The sequence below is a fragment of the Carlito syrichta genome, unplaced genomic scaffold (genome assembly GCF_000164805.1).
Source record: "Carlito syrichta isolate Samal-C Ts95f unplaced genomic scaffold, Tarsius_syrichta-2.0.1 Scaffold305633, whole genome shotgun sequence".
NCBI classification, from domain to species: Eukaryota; Metazoa; Chordata; class Mammalia; order Primates; family Tarsiidae; genus Carlito; species Carlito syrichta.
Window position 1 is genome coordinate 339699 of NW_007249729.1, and position 23467 is coordinate 363165.

The window sequence follows — 23467 nt, forward strand, 5'->3', positions numbered from 1 at the left end:
CAAAAAAAAAAAAAAAAAAAAAAAATCAAAACATTAGCTGGGTGTGGTGGTGTGCGCCTATAGTCCCAACTGCTTAGAAGGCTGAGGCGGAAGGATCGCCGGAGCCCAGCAGGTCGAAGCTGTGGTGGCTGGGAGCATGCCACTGCCCTCCAACCTGGGCGACAGAGTGAGACTTCACCTCACTCAGAGACAGCACGTGGGCAGGCCCCGACACCGAGCAAGCTCTGTGCAGCTCCTGAACTCCTCCTCCTGGGTGGAAATAAAGGGCCAACCCCAAAGCAAAATGAATTGCTCTGCAAGCCTGAGACAGGAAAACAAAGAGTTAATCAAGAAGCCAGACCCTAAGAGCCTGATCTCAAACGAGCCCCTGCCCTAACTGCCACCTCTGCTTCTGTAAGCGTGCTTCGCTGCACCCTGTTTGCTGTGAAAGTTCCTGCACACAGTCCTCAGCGAGACCTCATCTCGACAATAAATCAAAAAACCAGCCGGGCGTGGTAGCGCATGCCTGTAATTCCGGCTACTCGGAAGGCTGAGGCGGAAGGATCGCCGGAGCCCAGCAGGTCAAGGCTGCGGTGGCCGGGAGCGGCCACTGCACTCCAGTCTGGGCGACAGAGTGAGACTCCAACTCAAAAAAAAAAAAAAAAAAGATAAAATATAAAATTATAAAACCTCCAATGACAAATGATGATGCGGCCCCAGACATGTTACGCCCAAAAGTCCCCAATGAGGGCTGCTGAATGTGTATAAACACAGCCTGTAGGGCAACCCCCTCGGGTCCCCTTCCACAGTGGGAGCTTTTCTGTCTTCTCAATAGATCCTGCTTTCTAAAAAACAAGCAAACAAACAAAAAACCAGCCCGTAACTGAGGATTGGGGCTCAGGTTTTGGGAGACGAGTCTGCCTGAGACTTCAGGAATAAATGATCTCGATTCTCCACTTGGTCTCTGGTGCCTGTTCTGAGCATGGCAACACTCCGCGTGTTCCTGCTTCTGGGGAGCTGCAACACTTGCTGCAACAGGACGCTTTGTTCAGCCATCCACGAGTATGATTCCAGGACCCTGTGTCTCCCTGCAAAGATTCCCAAGGATAGAAGCATTTCCAGGGTCTCCCGAGGGAGACATTCTTGCCTGCAGGAGGCTGCTAATTTAAAATGGCACCCAGACGTTGGTTTCTGTGTGCTGGCCGATGGAATAGATGGAATAGCCCAAGCCATGGTGGGTGTGCACGCGCGCACACACACACACACACACACACACACACACACACACACACACACCCGGTTTAAATCTCCTATCTCAAGGATTTATGGGTAAGAGACACAATGTATAACATGCAGATAACAGCCTTTTTGGCAGATAACAGCCTTTTTGGCCAACCAGGGACAGAACTGGACCATTGTCGACATCTCATGTTAGTGCCTGAATTTTTGGCTCAGGTGCGGGAAATAACATATATCTAAGTTAGAAGAAAAAGCAAACTGGATACCTAAAATAGATACGAGCAATAGGCCAGGCGCAGTGGCTCACCCCTGTTATCCCAGAACTTTGGAGGCCGAAGCCAGAGGGTTGCTTGAGCCCAGGAGTTCGAGACCAGCCTGGCAACATAGTGAGACGTCATGTCTACAAAAAAAAAAAAAAAATTAGCCAGGTGTGGTGGTGGCACATGCCTATAGTCCCAGCCACTCAGGAGGTTGAGGCAGAAGGATCTCCTGAGCCCAGGAAGTCACGGTTGAGGTGGCCGTGAACGTGCCGCTGCACTCCAGCCTGGGTGACAGTGAGACTCCCCAACTCAAAAAAGAAAAAGAACGTACCAGAGTATTCCAATTTTTAATTTTGGAAAACGATGTTATATAGCTAAATAATGCAATGGGAGAAGTTTACCAGCTCAATAATTAGCTTTGGTTTTAAATGCCGACCAGTAAGTCATGTAAAACCTGGCTGGGGCCCAAACCTCCTCGGGGTTGTCAACTCAGGGTCCACAAACTGCAGGCATCTGCAGAGACAAATACATCCAAAAAGTGGTGTGCAAGTGACATTGCTGCAACTTTTTCTTCTTGAGTTGGGGTCTTGCTCTATCCTGTCATCCAGGATGGAGTGCCATGGCAGAATCAGAGCTCATCGCAGCCTCGACCTCCTGGGTTTAGGCGATCCTTCCACCTCAGTCTCCTAAGTAGCTGGGACTACGGGCCCATGTCACCACGCTCGGCTAATATTTTGATTTTTCGTAGAGATGAGGTCTCACACTACTGCCCAGGCTGGTCTTGAACTCCTGGGCTCAAGCGATCCTCCCACCTCTGCCTCCCAAAGGGATCACAGGCGTGAGCCACCATGTCTAGCATTACAATGTTTTTATTTTACCAAGTATCTGAATTCTAGGGTAACAGGGTGGTTAACAAAAACCTTGGTCTTCACCACAAATAGCTGGAAACACACTAACTAGAATGTCTCACCTTAGACCATGTCATCCTACATAAACCAACTTGTAGGACGAGGTAAAAATGTTTCAGTACTGTCTACGTGTATCTGACTTTGGAGATTTAGAATTAATACTAGAAAGGTTTTGAAGCAGATTAACATTTTGCGTGTGTGTCTGAGTCTCGATGTCACCTAGGCTTAGGTGCAATGGGTACACTCACAGCCACCGCAGCCTCGACCTGCTGGGCTCAGGTGATCCTTCCGCCTCCACCTTCCAAGCAGCCAAAACCACAGGCACACGACACCACGCCTGGCTAGTTTTTTGATTAATTGTAGAGATGAGGGCTTGCCAAGTTGTCCAGGCTGGTCTCAAACCCGCAGGCTCAGGCAATCCTCTTGTCTCGGCCTCCCGAAGTGCTGAGATTATAGATTATAGGCGTGAACCACCAAGCCCAGCCCTTATTTTTTTCTTTACGGTAACTTTGTGATAGTAGTTTCCTGAGTGACCAACTTGCTGTGCTGCTTTTCACTCCCATTGAAGTTCTCTGTGTGCCCTTGACCAGGCCACCCTGTTGGGGTACACGCCCTCCCCAAGCCTGTAAGCATGCTAGAGTTATCCTCACACAGCACATGTCCATCTCCCACATCCTGCCCAGTGACCGCCCTAGGGGTAACCTCCCACCCGGCCCCTGGAGCTGGTTCAGCTGGCTGCCTTGCCTGCCGTCAGTGTGTCCAATGACCTTCCTGACAAAGCCCAGCCAGGCGGCTTCCCTCCTTAGGGCTACTTCCCTGGTCGCAGCTGCTCCAGCACCCACAGGTCTCAGAGCTCCCAGCGGGGCAGGCACGGGCTGGTGATGATCGCCCGTCCAGTTCCGCCAGCATGGCATCCGACCACCCCAATTAACCCAGATCCCATGCCACCACCTGAGTGCTCCGGGGCCTGGAATAACTTGATCTGAATCCTTCTGGACTCCGGATCTCTCAGGAAGCCTCTCCTGACCTATTACCCCAGCGCCCGCCCACATCTTGCCTGGGATAAGGGCCTTGCCCGTGTTCCCAACTGCACCCTGTCAATAACTCCACCAGAGAACTCGCCGGGTCCCAGCGACATCATGTTTTCGTGTTTGTCACTCACTCAAGGGCAGGAACTCATAACCTAATACAAGCAAGGGTACGAATGTTTGTTAACCCCCCAAAAGCCTGGATCCCAGAGGAAACTGTTTTTATCTATTTGGTTCCAAATTTGTGTTTAGATTTTGGCTTTTAACAAATAGGAATTGGACCTTCCAGTACTAGTAGCGTTTTCATTTTACTTTTCAACGTTTAAGCCCCAATACCCAGAGATCGTTTCCACATTGTCTTTGAGATTCTCTGACTTTGATCATTCCCAGCTCACCTCAGCTGAGTCTGAGCTCATCTGAAGAACCTGGTAGCTGTATGTGGGGGCTTTAGCGGCTACTGTCTCAAAGGCGGAGTTCTAGATTCTTCCTTTTTCCGGAACTATTCCCTCAATTGCTCAGAAAGGGATGTTAAGATCTCCAACTGTGATTGTGAATTTGTCCCTCCAGTTCTGTTGGTTTCCCGATTTATCTTGGGGCACTATTAGTAGGCACACAAATGTTTGTAACTGATGTGTCTTCCTAAGTTTAACTTCTTTCTTCTGCTATGAAACCTTCCTCTTTATCTCTGATAATACTCCTTATGATTACTATTTGCATACTATCTTTCCTCATCATTTTAGCTTCAACTTTTTGTTTTTGAACTTTATTATTTTTAATTTTTTAACTTTTATGTATTTTTTAATGTATTTGCCTTTTGTAGACAGCATATATTGGGTCTTGCTTTTTAAAATATAGCCTGGGGGCCAGGCACAGTGACTCAAGCCTGTAATCCCAGCACGTTGGGATAATCCCCAGGTGAGAGGATTATCTGAGCTCAGGGGTTCGAGACCAGCCTGAGCAAATGGGTGAGATCTCATCTCTGCAATAAATCAAAAAATTAGCTGCACCTATGTGGCAGTGCGTGCCTGTTGTTCTGGTTTCTTGGCTGAGGTGTGGAAGGATTGCCTGTGCCCAGCAGGTCAAGGCTGTGGTGGCCATGAGCATGCCACCGTACTCCAGTCTGGGTGACAGAGACTCCAACTCAAAAAAAAAAAAAAAAAAAAATATATATATATATATATATATATGTATATTCTGGGGCCAGGCACTGTGGCTCACACTTGAAATCTCAACACTTTGGGAGGCTGAGGCAGGAGGATTGCTATGTTCTAGCCTAAAAAATCAGCTGAACATGCTGGCACACACCTATGTTCCCAGCTACTGAGGCTGAGGGGGAAGGACTGCTTGAGCCCAAAGGTTGAGGCTTCACTGAACTGTAATTGTGCCACTGCACTCCAGCCTGGGTGAAAGAGACCCCACAAAAAAAAAAAAAAAAAAAAAAAATCTAACTATGCGCTGACATTCTGCCTTTTGCTCTGTTTTGCATATGGGTTTTTCTACCTTTCTCATGTCTTTTGTTTTTTAAACTGTTTCATACCTTTTTTTTTTTTTTTGAGTTGGAGTCTCACTCTGTCGCCCAGACTGGAGTGCAGTGGCCGCTCCCGGCCACCGCAGCCTCGACCTGCTGGGCTCTGGCGATCCTTTCGCCTCAGCCTTCCGAGTAGCCGGAATTACAGGCATGCGCTACCACACCCGGCTGATTTTTTTTTGATTTATCGTAGAGATGAGGTCTCACTACCCAGGCGGGTCTCGAACCCACGGGCTCAGGCAATCCACTCACCTCAGCCCTTTTTCTTTTTTTTTTGAGTTGGAGTCCCACTCTGTCACCCAGGCTGGAGTGCTGTGGCCCACTCATGGCCACCCCAGCATCAACCTGCTGGTCTCCGGCGATCTCTCCGCCTCAGCCTTCCAAGTAGCCGAACTGTAGGCGTGCGCTACCACACCCAGCTAATTTTCTGCTATTTTATTGTAGAGACAAGGTCTCACCAAGTTGCCCAGGTTGGTCTCCAACCCGCAGACTCGCAATCCACTCACCTCGGCCCCCAAAGTGTCGGGATTAAAGGCTGAGCCACCGAGCCCGGCCTCATGCTTTTCTAAAACCAGTTTTCAGCATTTTAGTTTTTGTATTGACCAGATTTCTTACAGGCCCATGTTATGCAGTGGCTGCTTTCCACTTTCCACTGGAGGCCGACAAGATGCCTGACACCCACCCTGCCAGGACCTGCCAGTCCACACACAAACACAAAACACAACCACAACAGGCCAGCTGTCCTTCTGCTTCCTCCTGCTGATCGCTGACACCTAGATCTTGGTGGGCACGTCTGTGGGTGGCACATGGCCAAGTGTTTCCTTCCCAGAAACGAACTCCTACCCTTCTGCCACTCCCGGTAGCACGCACCACCCCAGGCCTGACCGCGTGTCAGAACCGTGGCCTGCTGGCTCCTGCTTGGTGGGCACCTCGTTCAGGGGAGAGCATCGGGCCCGGGTGCCTGCCCATCAGTGAGCCCCTGGAGAGCCCTGGCGCTCCCACACACCGCACCATCCCCTGTGGACACTGCCGGAGTCACCCAAGCCTTTCCTCGGTGGCAGCTGGTCTTGCCAAAATATCCTCTGTCCTCTCACACTTTGGTCTTCATAGCGTACAACTCTTTGTAGAACAGCATTTCCCGCATGGCAAAGTGTTGCAGAAACAAGACATACTAATTCACCTAGGTCTTTATTTATTTGGCTCTAGGAAGATTTGCATGAAAATGAGCCTGTATGGCAGGTACAGAGTGAACTGTGACAGCACCAGAGAGGCACACCCTCCCCTCGCACAGCCTCCGGACTTAGCAGGTACATGTGACTTCAGTCTGAAACCAGACAGTCCAGTAAAAGGAGCCCTTCAGGAAAAGAAGCAGTTGATGACTTCCCAAAATGACCACTCTTTTCATATTCTTGAATTCAAGCAACAGATACATTCAGAGGCCCAAATGTTGGCATAGAATAAAATCATGTTCATTTATTTTCTGCATTGTAGAATTAGAAGGCATAAAATTAAATATGTCGAATGTAATAAATTCATCCATACAAGTGCAAGTCTCCAGCTATAATGCATTTTATGGCAGATTTATTATTTAAAAAAATGTACCAGTAAATCAAAAAAGAGGGAGTATGTCCATTTAACTTTTATTGAAGTGTATGTAGGAGGTCTTCAGAAATCAAATATGAGCATGAAGATATGGTCAAACATAAAATCTATCAAATTCAGTGAAAAGTTGCTGACTTTAAATAGTACTTGTAAGAATGACCAATATATATTCTTTGTTAACAACCCCTCACTCTACAGTAAAAAAAAAAATAAAATAAACATTCAGTAAACATTCTTTCCTAAGGTAGTTTCCCTTATATAGCAGTGATTTATCCATTTCTTTGTATACACAAATTTGTTGAACATACCAATCAGTGGTTCTCACAATTGAAAAATAAAAGCACAAAAAAGTTTACACTCTTGTACAGGTAAATGAAAGATCACCTCGAATTAAACTGGATCTCCTTAAGGGCATAGTATAGTTCAGCTTCATTACCTATTACATAATTAGTTTCTTACATACAAATATGGACATATTTGGCTTGTGCTTCGAAGCCTTTGTGTCTAGGAAGTCCACATCGAGCAGCTCATAACTGGAAGTCGCTGGGGAGTTCTTTGCTGCTGCCAGGCTTGACGTGATCGTGCAGCACAGTCTCCTCAGCACCTGCTGTGGCCCTGCACACCTCCGAGGTGTCATCGGAGTCGGGGTCCAAGCCCTCAGGGCAGGGAAGCTTGAGCAGCTCTTCGCGGAGCTGAGCGGTGTGACGCTAAGTGGGAGAAAACGGCCGATGTTAGAACGGGAAACATTGGGAGCCAGCACAGCCTTTGCTGAGGGAGGAACCCAAGGCCTTCGGACCACAAATACCCACCGAGTAACTCCTGAGCAAGCCGCTGTTACAGAGAAACTGACGAAGAGCCCTGAGCAACGTCCCCACAAACCCAACCATGCCCCCAAAGCATGTCCCACACGGCCTGACTGACGCCCTCTAGGACATCGCTATTTTGAAACATAGTAACCCCTCGACTTGTCATCCATGCTGCCTCTGAATGAATGCTTTTGAGAGAATACAAGTCCTTAAATGGAAATAGATCCACACTGCTATTTTACTAAATGAAAACAAGTATTTATCAGGTACCAGGTCTAATGTTTACATGTCTGCAAAATGGTCACACTAATTTTTCTCCCTTAATGGTTGTAACAAACCTCAGAAATAATCTTTTCGTTAGAATTCTTAAAAATTTAAACAAGCTGGGCTTGGTGGCTTAGCCTGTAATCCCGCGCTTTGGGAGGCTGAGGTGAGTGGATTGCCTGAGCCCGCCGGGTTCGAGACCCACCTGGGCAACTTGGCGAGACCTCATCTCCACAATAAATAAAAAATAAGCCAGGTGTGGTAGCGCGTGCCTGTAGTTCCAGCTACTTGGAAGGCTGAGGCGGAAGGATCGCCGGAGCCCAGCAGGTCGAGGCTGCGGTGGCCGGGAGCGGCCACTGCACTCCAGTCTGGACAACTGAGTGAGACTCCAACTCAAAAAAAAAAATTAAGCAAAAATGACTTACAGAAGGATGTGGGAACATTGACAGAGAGTGGGTGATCGTCTACAAATGTAAGATTTGGTTTATGATTTTCTGATGGGAGACAAATGACCTTAAATATCACACCAAGGTCTTTGAAAATTAGTTTTTATCAATAGCTGACTTTGAAAATTAAGAAACATAGAGCCCAGCACGGTGGCTCATGTCTGTAATCCCAGCACTTTGGGAGGCAGAGGTGAGAGCATTGCCTGAGTCCAGGAGTTCAAGACCAGCCTGGGCAACATGGTGAGACTTCGTCTCTATAATAAATCAAAAAAGTAACTAGGTGTGGTGGTGAGTGCCTGTGGTTCCAACTACTTGGAAAGCTGAGGTGGAAGGATTGCCTGAGCCCAGCAGGTCAAGGCTGTGGTGGCCGTAAGTGTGCCACCACTCTCCAGCCTAAGCAGAGGAGATGCTGACTCCAAAAAAGAAAAAAGAGAGAAGAAAATTAACCAACATTTACAGAACAATTTTTACATCCGAGACTTGTACTGACCTTGTAAGGCAAAGATTGTCAGCCTGACTTCCCTTGCAGTCAAGGTGGAAACACTGGCCAGGGAAGGAGCAAGGAAAGGCTGGCACGGTAGGGAACCTGACTCCCTTGGAGGGCTCTCACAGGTCAGCCGCACGCCTTTCTTGGCAGCACTCAACCAAAGGCATGGGTGACACGACAACTTGATTGAATCAGTGAGATTACAGAGTGACGCAGAAAAAACGCAGTGAAAACCTTGGGGAAGACAGGACGCTGACAGAAACGACCAAGCTGGGAGAGGAAAGAGGCTGCATGTCCACTGTGGAGCCACCTGAGGGAAGCTGTGCCCAGGCTCACCTGGGGGCCAGCCTGGCCAACCTGCTCAGGCACAGGGGAACACAGGGGGAAAGCCTGGCCCGGGAGGGGGAGTGGTGGGGGGCAAACAGATGAGCGTGGGAAGCGCAGAGAAACAACGCGCAGAGAGGGGTCAAGGGTCTCACAATGGCGACACAGACTCAACCTGGACCTGCCTGGGTACACTCAGGAAGGAGGAGTTAGGGGGCATCTGAAGATGAGGGAGATGCCGAAAGCTAAAAAACCTGACGTGAGGAAAAGAAGTGTCAGACCTTTAGGGAGGGGCCACAGGACATTAAGTAACAAGGGTCACCAGTGCAGTCAGCAGAAAGCTAAGGACAGACAGCAGCCAAGGATCACCTTTAGGGAATACTAGAAAGAAAACAGAACAGTCCTGAAGAGCAGAAAGTAAGCCTTCAGGCACACAAGCACTCAGGGGAAGGTGAAAAAAAACCCAGGCCGAAGGAGTTACAATAAAGACTGTAAGAGAGTCAAGCCCGTCCACAGTGTGTGAACAGGATGGTAGCAAGACAAGCCTCGGAGTTCCCGGTATGTCCCAGGCAGGCCTGGCTTCCCAAGGCTCACAGGGAAGGGCCTGTCATGCAGCTGAATTCAAAATGGAGGTAAGCAAGAGGGAGGGGAGACGCCAAGAGGAGAGGCAGCCTGTGCAAGCTGAAGGGGGCGAGCCAATGGTGAACAGTCCAGTCAGCCAGGGCAGGGATCGGGTTGCTGGCAGATGGAGGTCAGGCTGCGAGAGGTTCCAGAGTGAGGCAGGAGCACTCACTGCACTAGGCAGACAGCAAGAGAAGAGAAACTGTCTGACAATAACAAGCACAAAACAAGCCAGCTGAGGGGTTTTCTCTCCTTTTAAACGTTTTTAAAATGGCAAATTTTAAAGATATGCAAAAGCAGGCAGAATAGTATGTGTATGTGTCTACCATCAGCTTCAGACCTGATGGGCTTTGGCCAGTCCTGTTTCTTTCTCTTTTTTCTTTTGTGAGTTGGAGTCTCACTCTGTCGCCCAGACTGGAGTGTAGTGGCTGCTCTGGGCCACCGCAGCCTCGACCTGCTGGGCTCCAGCGATCCTTCCACCTCAGCCTTCCAGTAGCTGGAACTACAGGTGCGTGCTACCACACCCGGCTAATTTTTTATTTATTGTAGAGATGAGGTCTCGCCAAGTTGCCCAGGCGGGTAGGCAATCCACTCACCTCAGCCTCCCAAGGCGCAGGATTACAGGCTGAGCCACCGAGCCCGGCTGGCCAGTCCTGTTTCATCCATACCCAGCACCTGGTGCTTCTCCTTTTATTTGGAAGCAAATCCCAGACAACACCTGGTTTCTCATTCATATTTTTGTGCATAACCTAAGAAAACAGGGACCTTTTTAAAAATCACACCTAAAGAAACGAACACATCCTGACCATCATCTTCTGGTCTGTCAAGTGAAGGCAGTTTGAGAGGTAGCAGAAACAGGGCCGGCGAGGAGGGACAATCTAAAGCTGGGAGGGGACAGGTGGCAGAGGAAGGAGGAACAGCAATGAGGACAAACAGACATCAGAGGTCGGAAAAGGGGTGTTGCAGGGAGTGGCACCACATGGACACAGCCCTCCCAACCCCTACGTTCAACCTACCTTCCCTAAAACCGGGCTGCATCCCAGCTGCTGCCACCCCTGCCTCATCCCTCCCAAGACGATATACCAGAAGATGCCTCAGGAAAGGCTCAGGGAATGCACAGAGGTGTTCATGGGCACACCTGGTCGCCACCACCCTCAGAGAAATCCACTAGCCTCTGCCGGCTGAGTCTCTGAATCCACTTGTACCTTTAGGAACTACCTCCGCTGGTAAGGGCAGGTATCTTGGCAAGAGACCCTGGGCAGTACTCTCATTCTCTGGACTTAACAATAAATGTTTTTTTTTCTTTCTCTTTTGAGTTGGAGTCTCACTCTGTCACCTAGACTGGAGTGCAGTGGGATGCTCCAGGCCACCACACCCTCGACCTGCTGGGCTCAGGTGATCCTTCCACCTCAGCGCTCCAAGTAGCTGGAACCACAGATGCGCACGACCATGCCTGGCTAAGATGAGGTCTTGCCAAGTTGCCCAACCTAGTTTCAAACTTCCAGGCTCATGCTCAGCAAAAATAAATGTTATGTTTCTCTGATTCCCTTCCCCCCTGAAGGAGCGTGTGGTGGGCGCCCACTCACCTTGAGAGCTGCCGCGTGATGAGACATGGTCCTGCCCACCCGCTTGTCACTGCTGTACTGCTGGATGTCTGCAATCCACTCCTCACACTGGGCCATGATCTCAACTCTCTTCAAGTAAAAATGTTTGTGTATAACCTTGAGGGGGAAAAAAAAAATCAATGTTTAAGGTCAAGATTTAAAAGATGCAGTAAATGGCATTATGGAGAATGAAATACAAAAGATGCCTTCCTATCTATAAAACTCAATGAGGGGCCCTACGTTACTAACAGGGAAGAATCAGGCTCATGACACCAGCTGAGCTCAACTGAACCCAAGTAGCCAGTTCCACAGCAGCAACAAGTGTCCCCACCTGCTCAGACACTCAAATGATCCCATCCAGGAGCACAAGATGCATGTGATGCAAGACATTCAGAAGGTGAATACCAATATAGAAGTCATTTGGAGAAAGGGGCTGGAAAAGTCCTGATAACAGAAAACTTTCTGTCTTTCAAAGAGAACTGAAAGAACATCTTGATAAGTATATTTTAAATGACAAAGGCATTCACACAATCAGAATGGAGTCCTAAAAACGATACTGTTATTACTCTCTTACTTTAATCTTCTGGTTAATTTATGGATAAAATTTTATTTCACAAAGTTACATTTTCTTGTAATAACTGCACATTCGGGACTTTAACACAAAGTAAAATTTCTTGCTGTGTAAGTAGTAAGAGTCTATTTTTGACAAATTTAAATCAGAAAACAGACATCAGTTTGGAAATGCTCTGTTATCTGGTTGAGCTACTACATTATCCAATGAGCTTCTCTGTCCTCAAGAAAAGACAAACGACCTACAGAGGCAAACCACAAGAAAGACCTGGGAAGGAACGGCTCTTAACACACTTCTTAACACATAGTCACTGGGTTTGAAGCCCAAGGGGATATGAAAGTGAGCGACACACAGCTTCACATAAGAACCCCAGCCACAAGCCAGGCTCGGTGGCTCAGCCTGTAATCCTGCGCCTTTAGGAGGCTGAGGTGAGTGGATTGCCTGAGCTTGCAGGTTCGAGACCCGCCTGGGCAACTTGGTGAGACCTCATCTCTACAATAAATAAAAAAAAAATTAGCCGGGCATGGTAGCATGCACCTATAGTTCCAGCTACTTGGAAGGCTGAGGTGGAAGGATCGCCGGAGCCCAGCAGGTCGAGGCTGCGGTGGCCGGGAGTGTCCACTGCACTCTAATCTGGGCGACAGAGTGAGACTCCAACCCCCTCCCCCCAAAAAGAACCCCAGCCACAGAACAAGATGGGTGGGGAGCGTGCCAGACAAAGATGCTTTAAAAAACAACATCAACAAACAAGCAAGAGTCCATTTGATAAGGCGAATCAGAGAGGCTTTATGGGCAAGGAGTACCTCTTAATGCAAGCTAGGTGCTAAGAAATGAAAAGGAGTATAAGCATTTGCTTTTACTAAATCATCTCCCTACTCTGTGTTTCCTGTGTTTATTCTCCTAAAAAAAATTTATGCGTAAACCAACAAATTAAAATTATTTTTGGAGAGTGGTTGGGGACTTGCTCTGTCACCCAAGCTGGAATGCAGTGGCACAATCACAGCTCACCACAGCCTTGACCTCTTGGGCTCAGGTGGTCCTCCTGCCTCACTCGTCCAAGTGGCTGGGACTACAGGCATGTGCCACCACACCTGACTAATTTTTTTGATTTTTCTAGAGCTGAAGTCTCCCTGTGTTGCCTAAGCTGATCTCAAACTTCTAGGCTCAAGCGATCCTCCCACTTCTGCCTCTCTATGTACTGGGATTACAGGTGTGAGCCACAACACCCGATCAGGCTATTTTTAATACACTTTTTTTGTTTGTTTGTTTTGAGTTGGAGTCTCACTCTGTCGCCCAGACTGGAGTGCAGTGGCCACTCCCGGGCACCACAGCCTCGACCTGCTGGGCTCCGGTGATCCTTCCGCCTCAGCCTTCCGAGTAGCCAGAATTATAGGCATGCGCTACCACGCCCAGCTGATTTTTTCATTTATTGTAGAGATGAGGTCTCGCCAAGTTGTCCAGGCAGGTCTCAAACCCGCGGGCTTAGGCAATCCACTCATCTCAGCCTCCCAAGGCATGGGGTTACAGGCTGAGCCACCAAGCCCAACCTTTAATACACTTTTAAACTGAAGTTTTCCATATACAGAACACTACACATGTCATATGTAAACAACTGAAAGTACTTTCCCACTATGGACCCAGAAATGTAACCTCTATTGAGAGAATATACAGAATGTGACACGCACACCAGAATCCTCTCTCAACAATAATTCTTATCCACAAGTACACACTGTCCCAACTTCTTTAAGAATGAGATACCTCTGCTCACTTTTTGGTCTGTTTTGAGTCAGGGTTTCACTCTGTCACCCAGACTGGAGTGCAGTGGTACGATCATAGCTCACCAAAGCCTTGAGCCTCTGGTCTCAAGTAATCCTTCCACCTCAGAATCCTGGGTAGCTTAGAACCACAGGTGTGTGCCACCACATCCTGTTAATTTTTTACTTTTGTGGAGACAATGTCTTGCTATGTTGCCCAAGCTGGTCTTGAACTTCTAGGCTCAAGCAATCCTCCCACCTAGGCCTCCCAAAGTGCTGGGATTACAGGCATGAGGCACTGCACCCTGCCTCATTTTTGAACGCTATATAAATGGAATCATTTAAATGGAGTCATTGCCGGGCTCAGTCGCTCAGCCTGTACTCACGCGCCTTTGGGACGCTGAGGTGAGTGGATTGCCCGAGCCCGCAGGTTCGAGACCCACCTGGGCAGCTTGGCGAGACCTCATCTCTACAATAAATCAAAAAATTAGCCAGGCGTGGTAGCGCGTGCCTGTAGTTCCAGCTACTTGGAAGGTTGAGGTGGAAGGATCACCGGAGCCCAGCAGGTCGAGGCTGCAGTGGCCGGAAGCGGCCACTGCACTCCAGTCTGGGTGACAGAGTGAGACTCCAACTCAAAATCAATCAATCAATCAATGGAGTCATTTATAGAGGAAAGGAAGAATCAAGACTTCAGTATGGCACACTGCTAAGTCTGAGATGACTTAAACATACTAGTGGAGCTGTCAAGTAGTGTAAACATCTGCATTCAATACTTGAGTATTATGGGCACTAAAGAGTTAACTTACAATGCAAGCAGAAGGGATCTAAGTTTTTCAAGGGCAGGAACTAAGTTTCTTTACCCTCAAGTTTCCAGCACCTTAGCACAGTGCCTAAAAACAGGTGACATTAATATGGATGCAAAATGAGTAAATAAGTATGAGTAAGAGGCATCTATACTGTACTATTACTGATTTTGGAGGGGGTTAACTCTAAAAATAAAAGTTTAGGACATCATGAGCGCTTAGTCCTTGCCCTAAAAATAAAGCCAAGTATAATACTAGCAGACTATGTGGTGTACTGACTTCCACAGAGCATTCCACTGATTTACCTCTTTAAAACATGGCGAAGGGTTTCTGATTTGCTCTAGCATGGCCCACTTAACTGTCGCTTGTCGGATGTTTCCATCATATTCCCGAGAACTCTGAGTGCCACTGGGAGTGCCTCTAGATCGCTCATATCCTGGTTCATTAAAATAAGGCTCAGCTACTAATATCAGGGACTGGACAGACACCAGGACCTGCGGAGTAAAGGAAATAAAGCACCGTTAGGAGGAGACATGTTCACTTTGAGTAAACTGATACCCTGCTTTATCCACAAGGAGTCTTTCTTTTTTTTTTTTTGAGTCAGCATCACACTGTGTTGCCCAGGCTGGAGTGCAGTGGCACTATCACGGTCACTGCAGGTTCCATTAGCTGGGCTCAGGCAATCCTTCTTCCTCAATCTTCTAAGTAGCTGGAACTACAGGCATGGTCACCATGCCCACATGATTTTTTTGATTTACTGTAGAGAGGAGGTCTCACCATGTTGCCCAGGCTGGTCTCGAACTCCTGGGCTCAGGCAGTCCTCTCACCTCTGCCTCCCAACATACTGGGATTACAGGGATGAGCCATCACGCCTGGCACACAAGGAGTCTCTTTTAGCATGTGTTCCCATATGCTATTTGCTACAATAAAATTGATGTTCATGATTATGACAATGAAATATTATTAAAGATTAAATTAGGTACAGTAAAGCCTTACATAATACTTATATATCTGTTATATAAGATTTGTTTTTTTTTATACTCAGAGTCTCACTCTGTCACCCAGGCTGGAGTGCAGCAGCATGTTCATGGCCACTGGAGTCAAGACCTGCAGGGTTCAGGCAATTCTTTCACCTCAGCCTTTCAAGTAGCTGGAAGCACAGGTGCGTGCCTCTATGCCTGGTTAATTTTTTTATTTATTGTAGAGACAAGGTCTCGCGCCAAGTCATCCAGGCTGGTCTCGAATCCCTGGGCTCAGGCAATCCTCTCACCTCAGTCTCCCCAAAGTGCTGGGATTACAGGCTTGAGCCATTGTGCTCGGCCCTGTTCTTACTCTTACAGAGCATAAGTTGGTCATGCATTCTTAACAATACTCATCTGTATGAAAAACTACACAAGTATTAAATTTCTATTCCGGGAAATTAACTGCCACAGTACAACAAAAACCTTATTACTGGAAATCCATGTTGCAAGATGGTCTTGTGGTTCTTTTTTTTTTTTTTTTTTTTTTGAGTTGGAGTCTCACTCTGTCGCCCAGTCTGGAGGGCAGGGCCGCTCCCAGCCACTGCAGCCTTGACCTGCTAGGCTCCGGCGATCCTTCCGCCTCAGCCTTCCGAGTAGCTGGAATTACAGGCATGCGCTACCATGCCCGGCTGATTTTTTGATTTACTGTAGAGATGAGGTCTCACAAAGTTGCCCAGGCGGGTCTCAAACCCGCGGGATCAGGCAATTCCCTCACCTCAGCCTCCCAAAGCGCAGAATTACAGGCTGAGCCACCAAGCCTGGCTTGGTCTTGTGGTTCTAAGGTCACTTCTGTCCCCTGCTTATATACTAACAGAAGGCTTGTTTCTCCACAAGGAACACATACTAAGAGAGCTCATCTCTAGTGAATATACTATTACTCCTAGTGAATACAGCTCTGTAACTAGCTCATATAACCTCAGATGCCATTTGCCCACTTCGTAAATAAAAGGATGAAAGCAATTATAGGCAAGATGATTAAATTAACCAGGCAAGATGATTAAATAATGCCATAGACATACATCTTAGAAATGCAGGGATGGATTTCCTTTGAAAACTTTAAAAATGAATACTTAAGCCTGAAATATTGAGCCTAAGAACAGAAATGGACAAATGTGACCTGGAGTGATAGTGTGGAGGCCAAGTACAGTTAACTATAGGAAAACATTGAATCTGTTCAATTCCAAGCCAAAATTCATTCTCTCTCTTTCTCTCTTTTGGTTTGCTTCAGTCAGGGTCTCCTCTGCCACCCAGGCTGGAGTGCAGTAGCACAATCATACCTCACCACAGCCTCAATCTCCTGGGTCAGGTGATTCCCCCCTCCTCAGCCTCTCAATTAGCTGGGACTACAGGTGTGCAACACCATACCTGGCTAAAGTTGTCATGTAGTATTTTTGAAACTTTCTGAAACTAAATACATTGAAGAAAAGTGGTTTTCCTCTGGTTACACAGTCTCCCTTAATTAAAACCTGACACTTCTGAGATCACCTTCCAGGGCAGTTATCGTGCAGTGGTACAACCACAGTTCACCATAGCCTCGACCTCCCGGGCTCAAGTGATCCTTCTGCCTCAACCTTCTGAGTAGCTAGGACTACAGGCATGTGCTACCACGCCTGGTTAATTTTTTTAATTTTTGTGTAGAGACGAGGTCTCACTAAATTTCCAGGGCGGTCTTGGGCTCAAGTTATCCTCCTGCCTCAGCCTCCCAAAGTTCTGGGATTACAGATGTGAGCCCCCACACCTGTCCTGTTTATTTTTTAAATGTACCTTTTGGAAGTATATAAATGCCACATAAATTTTTTTTTACAGTAACCTTTGCTGTGTAAGAGTGATAATACTAATTTTAGGGAACTTCTAGACACCTGGATTATCTGGATCAAATAGTCATTTTATTTCACAGCACACCTTATCATGGTCCATAAAACACTGGGTATGAAATAAGGAGTGAAACAGTAAATCCTTGGAATGAAGGATTTCTCCATTTTAAAATAATTTGATTTTCAAGATTCCAAAAAAAGAAAGAAAAAATGGCAATAAGCACGTTGGTTAACATTCATGACCCTTTTAAAATGGCTGACTGCACAAAATATCCCTTGTGTAACTCTTCTTGCACTGTCAAGCATGGGGATTAACATCTAGTTAGAGCAAACCATTCACAATGAATTAACAGGCACTTCACCGGGTCAGTAACAGCCAAAGCCAGTTACGTAATGGCCTTGATGATGCTACAGTTGATGATGCTACTCATCAACTGTAAGCTTGCTCACGATAGTTCTGATGAACATGACTCTTAAGTTTAAATTATGCAGTCAAGACTATTATCAGGTTAATGCTACATATGAAACTTATGACATTAGATTGAAAACTATGGTATTTTTATACAAATAATTATTATTCTTTTAGGAGTCTCCTGCAAAGAAACTAAGTAATTATTCTAATAATGCTGGTCACTATCTTAACATTTTTTGGGAAAAAATGTCAAGGTAGCAAAAGAATCTTTCTCCTTTATATATATGTAGTAAATAAAAGTGCTGAGTACACGATCAGGTTCCAAAGTCTAACTAAAATGAAATTAAGTCAGTTTTTTGAGGCTTCTTAGCCTTTTTTCTAGAGAAAAAGTTTCAAAGAGAACACCACAAAGCAATGTGCTTCTGCCTAGTGGCATTTACTTCTGGTATAGCATTAATAAATCATCACAAGAAAACTACAGAACTCTTATTAATATGGAAAAATCCTCAAGCAAGGCTGGGCACAGTGGCTCAAGTCTGTAATCCCAGCACTTTGGGAGGCTAAGGCAAGAGGACTACCTGAGCTCAGGGGTTCAAGACCAGCCTAGGCAACTTAGTGAGACCTCATTTCTACAGTAAATCAAAAAATAAGCTGGTGTGGTAGCATGCACCTGTAGTTCCAGCTACTCGGAAGGCTGAGATGGAAGGATCTCCTGAGCCCAGCAGATCAGGGCTGCAGTGGCCATGAGCGTGCCACTGCACTCCAGCCTGGGTGACAGAATGAGACTCCAACTTCAAAACAAAACAAACAAAATACTCAAGCAAAATATTACCAATCTGAATCTAATATAAAGAATTACGTACCATGACCAGGTGGGATGTATTCCAGAAAGGGCAAGGAATGAATGAACTGACATCAATTAACACACAGTTATGTGTTATTTAACACTGAGGATGCGTTCATTAGGCAATTTTGTCATTGTGCCAACATCACTGAATGTACTTACACAAACGTAGAAGGTGGAGCCCACTGAACACCTAGGCTATATAAGATGTCGTAGTGCTCCTAGGCCATGAGCCTGCATTGTGACTGTATTAAATTCTGCAGGCAATGTGACATAATGCTAAGTATTAGTGCATCTAAACATATCGAAACACAGAAAAGGTGCAGTAAATATATGGTATTGCACCCTTTTGAGACTACTGTCATATATGCAGTCTATTGTGGGCCAAAACGTCATAATGCGGTACATAACTGCAAAAGATCATATCAATAGAATAAAAACAAAAATCACACCATCATTTCAATAGATGCAGAAAAAGAATGAACAAGATCCAACATCCTTTTATGATATACTCAATAAACTCGGAGTAGAAGGAACCTCCTTAACATGAAAGGAATTCACAAAAAAAACCCAGGTAACATCATACTCAATGGGGAGGGACAGGAAGTTTCCCCTGGATTTGGAAGAAGACAAGGATATCATCACCCCTTAACCCTGCCCAGGCAATCTTGTCACAGATCTAGAAATCCAGATCCAGGAAACTTCCTGAAACATAGACAAAGCCATATAATTAACAGTAAAACAAATTAGAAGTGAACTACTTCGTCAATAATGAGGAATAGCTGAATTTATCGTATGAACTCAAATGATTATACGCAATTAAAAATTATAAAAATGTTCTCACTCATATAGTGGACCTTGAACATCCAACGTAATACTATAAGAAAATGACTGACAGTGATGGGAAACTATGGCGGGAGAGGGGAAGGGAGTTGGGATTAATGGTAGTAAATATCTGTCTGGGGATGGGGAGACACCTCTTATCAACAGGGGTGCCTGAACGAAGCATATTTGAATACCTAACCCTTAATTGTACCCCACAATATCATAATAAAAAATATTGATTAAAAAAATTATAAAAATGCAATTTGGAAAAATAAATACGCTCTAATGTTAAGTGAACAGAGCAGCACCTAAATAATTTATCTATGTTAATTATAGCCATGGGAACTAGATATGTGACTCAAAAGACCCTGAAGGGAATAGACAGAAAAAGTCTTTTTTTTTTTGAGTTGGAGTCTCACTCCGTCGCCCAGACTGGAGTGCAGTGGCCACTCCCAGCCACCGCACACTTCACCTGCTGGGCTCCCGCGATCCTTCCACCTCAGTCTTCCAAGTAGCTGGAACTACCGGTGCATGCTACCACACCTGGCTAATTTTTTATTTATTGTAGAGATTAGGTCTCGCCAAGTTGCCCAAGCGGGTCTTGAACCCGTGGGTTCAGGCAATCCACTCACTTCAGCCTCCTAAAGCACGGGATTACAGGCTGAGCCATCAAGTCCGGCAAAAAAGTCATTTTTTAATGCATAGGTAGTAAGTTTCCAAACTTCTAAAAATTAAACCCTCAAGGATAACTTTTACACAATTTCTGGCATACAGTTGACCCTTGACAACACAGGTTTGAACTGCACAGATCTACTCCTATGTCGACTTTCCTCTGCATCTGTCACCTGGAGACAGCAAGGCCAATTCCTCTTCCTCCTCCTCAGCCTACTCTATGTGAAGATGAAGGCTTTTATGGCGATCCACATCCATGTAATGAACAGGAAATGTTCTTTCTTATTATCGTCTTTGTAACATTATTTTCTCTAGCTTACTTTATTGCAAAAATATAACATATAATACATATAACACACAAAATATATGTAAATCTACTGCTTATGTAAGGCTTCTTCTGATCAACAGGTTATCAGTTAACTTTTTTTCCCTTTTTTTTGAGTCGGAGTCTCAGGCTGGAGTGCAGTGGCACGCTCACGGCCACCCCAGCATCGACCTGCTGGGTTTCGACGATCCTTCTGCCTCAGCCTTCCAAGTAGCTGGAACAATAAGCGCACGCTATCATGCCCAGTTAATTTTTTTTAAATTTTATTTATTGTAGAGACGAGGTCTCGCCAAGTTGCCCAGGCTGGTCTTGAACCCGTGTGCTCAGGGAATCCACTTGTCTTGATCTCCCAAAGTGCTGGGATTACAGGTAGACCCAACGAGCCAGGCCTATCAATGAACTTTCTAAGGAACCAAAAGTCACACATGGATTTTTCTGTTAAATCCATTTAAAGCTAAAAGCAAACCAAATTTTACACTGAAAAGTCTTGAAAATTAATTGTAAATGTATTTATATAAACTCAGCATAAAATTCAAAAACTGATTCCAATTCTCAGGTAAGTAACTTACTTCATGAACAGCAGGACATCTCTGTCTCTTCTCCTAGTTAAACTCATTATAATTTTAGTTTATGTTGACAAGTGTAACACACATGCAGCAAAATATTTTTGTTGTTGTTGTTGTTGTTGCTTTGTTTGCTTGTTTGTTTGGAGTTGGAGTCTCACTCTGTCACCCAGACTGGAGTGCAGTGGCCGCTCCTGGCCACCGCAGCCTCGACCTGCTGGGCTGGCAATCCTTCCGCCTCAGCCTTCCGAGTAGCTGGAATTACAGGCACGCGCTACCAAGCCCGGCTGATTTTTTTTTTTTTTATTGTAGAGATGAGGTCTCACCCAGTTGCCCAGGCGGGTCTCAAACCCGCGAGCTCAGGCAATCCACTCACCTCAGCCTCCCAAAGAGCGGGATTACAGGCTGAGCCACCAAGCCCGACTACAGCAAAATATTTTAAGGTTTTGGACTGGTACTGACATAGTAATTTCTAAAGTGCAAAAGTAGCTGCTTGGAGGAATATTCTAGTACCTTCCATACTCTGCATAAATCATGTAACCTTTTTTTCTTGGACTCTATATTAGCAAAAAGGAAAAACTGTATTGTAGTACTGCTTGTTTAATTCATAAGGATGCTGCAAGGTCTTTAAAAGGAGTAAAAAATCACAACATCTTAAGGTACTATTTTTCACATCTTCCTTCACCTAATGCAAATTGAGGATGTAGAAAAAGAATCTTTTAAGTGTATGTTACCTTTAGAAGGCTTATCTGGGAGTAATTTATGGTAGTCTTTGTTAAATAAATATAAACTATAAATGAATGCAAAATATTATGCAGCAACAATAATTGTTTCCCCTTTCTTTTTTTTTTTTAGTTGGAGTCTCACTTTGTCGCCCAGACTGGAGTGCAGTGGCCACTCCTGGCCACCGCAGCCTCGCCTGCTGGGCTCTGGTGATCCTTCCGCCTCAGCCTTCCGAGTAGCTGGAACTACAGGTGCATGCTACCACACCCGACTAATTTTTTGATTTATTGTAGAGATGAGGTCTCGCCAAGTTGCCCAGGCGGGTCTCGAACCCGCAGGCTCAGGCAATCCACTCACCTCAGCCTCCCAAAAGCACAAGATTACAGGCTGAGCCACCGAGCCTGGCTTGTTTCCCCTTTCTAAACAAATGAGCAACAAAATTAGTGCATGCTTTAAATATGCACTAACTTGCCCATCTCTCTGCCGGGATTCTGGACTATGAAGATAAAGCATCAGCAAAAAATGTTTGACCGGATATTATGTAACATGTTTTATCATATGAGCTCAAGTGATTTATAAGAATTTACTTATAAAATTCAAGATGACAGAATCTGCAAATCAAATGCTCTGCAAAAAAAGGACGACAAATTCCAAGTTTTATGAATTGCTGAGTCATATTCTTTTCTTTTTCTTTTTTTTTTCTTGAGTTGGAGTCTCACTCTGTTGCCCAGACTGGAGTGCAGTGGCCGCTCCCAGCCACCGCAGCCTCGACCTGCTGGACTCCGGTGATCCTTCCGCCTCAGCCTTCCGAGTAGCTGGAATTACAGGCGCGCGCTACCATGCCCGGCTGATTTTTTGATTTATTGTAGAGATGAGGTCTCACTGCCCAGGCGGGTCTCGAACCCGTGGGCTCAGGCAATCCACTCACCTCAGCCTCCCAAAGGCGCGGGATTACAGGCTGAGCCACCGAGCCTGGCAGAATGATTTTTTTTAAAGTTTGGCTGGACGTGGTAGGTTGATGCTGGGGTGACTGTGAGTGTGCTACTGCACTCCAGCCTGGGTGACAGAGTGGGACTCTGACTCAAAAAAAAACAAGAGGTGGAGGCAAGAGATTGCCTGAGAGTGTGGGTTCGAGACCAGCCTGGGCAACATGGTGCGATCACGTCTCTACAGTAAATCAAAAAATTAGCCAGGTGTGGTGGTGTGCACCTGTAGTTCCAGCTACTTGGAAGCCTGAGATGGATCGCCTGAGCCCAGCAGGTCGAGGCTGTTGTGGCCATGAGCGTGCCACTGCACTCCAGCCTGGGCAATAAGAGTGAGACTCCAACTCAAAAATAAAATAAAATAAAAAAGTTGAGGGGGAAAAAACATACGTGACTTGCAAAGCCTAAAATATTCCATAACCGTCCCTTTATAAAAAGTTTGCCAGCCAGGCTCGGTGGCTCAGCCTGTAATCCCGCGCCTTTGGGAGGCTGACATGAGTGGATTGCCTGAGCCCGCGGGTTTGAGACCTGCCTGGGCAGCGAGACCTCATCTCTCCAATAAATCCAAAAGTCAGCCAGGCGTGGTAGTGCATGCCTGTAATTCCGTCTACTTGGAAGCCTGAGGCGGAAGGATCGCCAGAGCCCAGCGGGTCGAGGCTGTGGTGGCCGGTAGCTGCCACTGCACTCCAGTCTGGGCGACAGAGTGACACTCCAACTCAAAGAAAAAAAAAGTTTGCCTATCCCTGTCTCAAACCAAAACAGGTCTGAAAAATCTAGGTTGCGCTCACATTTCTAAGGTATTTGTTGTTGTTCTTGCAGTTGGTGGTACCACATCAGTAAAAGGTTAGAAACACCTTGATGCCATCATTTTTCCTCTGTATAAAGGCCGTTGTCCTTATATCTCCTGGCAATGTCAGAGCTGCTAAATATACTGCAAGAAGCAGTTACAGGTACCTGAGCAGGACATAGGCAGTTCTGTTGAAAATGTTCTGTATCTGCGCTGCCCGCTACTGTAGCCGCTGGCCATGTTTAGCTGTTGAGTACTTGAAACATGGACAGT

The 23467-nt window shown here is 46.1% G+C and overlaps 1 protein-coding gene across 1 annotated transcript in view; it reads right to left on the bottom strand.

Moving 5' to 3' along the window:
• Window positions 1–6111: 6111 nt before the first annotated feature.
• Window positions 6112–23467, bottom strand: part of BIRC6 (baculoviral IAP repeat containing 6) — a 165619-nt gene continuing 148263 nt past the window's right edge. The window contains exons 61-63 of the mRNA XM_021714362.1: window positions 14530–14718; window positions 11079–11213; window positions 6112–7251 (exon numbers count right to left, since the gene is read on the bottom strand). Coding sequence (XP_021570037.1) covers window positions 14694–14718 — 25 coding nt within the window. The 3' untranslated portion in view covers window positions 6112–7251; window positions 11079–11213; window positions 14530–14693. The remainder of the gene's footprint in view (window positions 7252–11078; window positions 11214–14529; window positions 14719–23467) is intronic.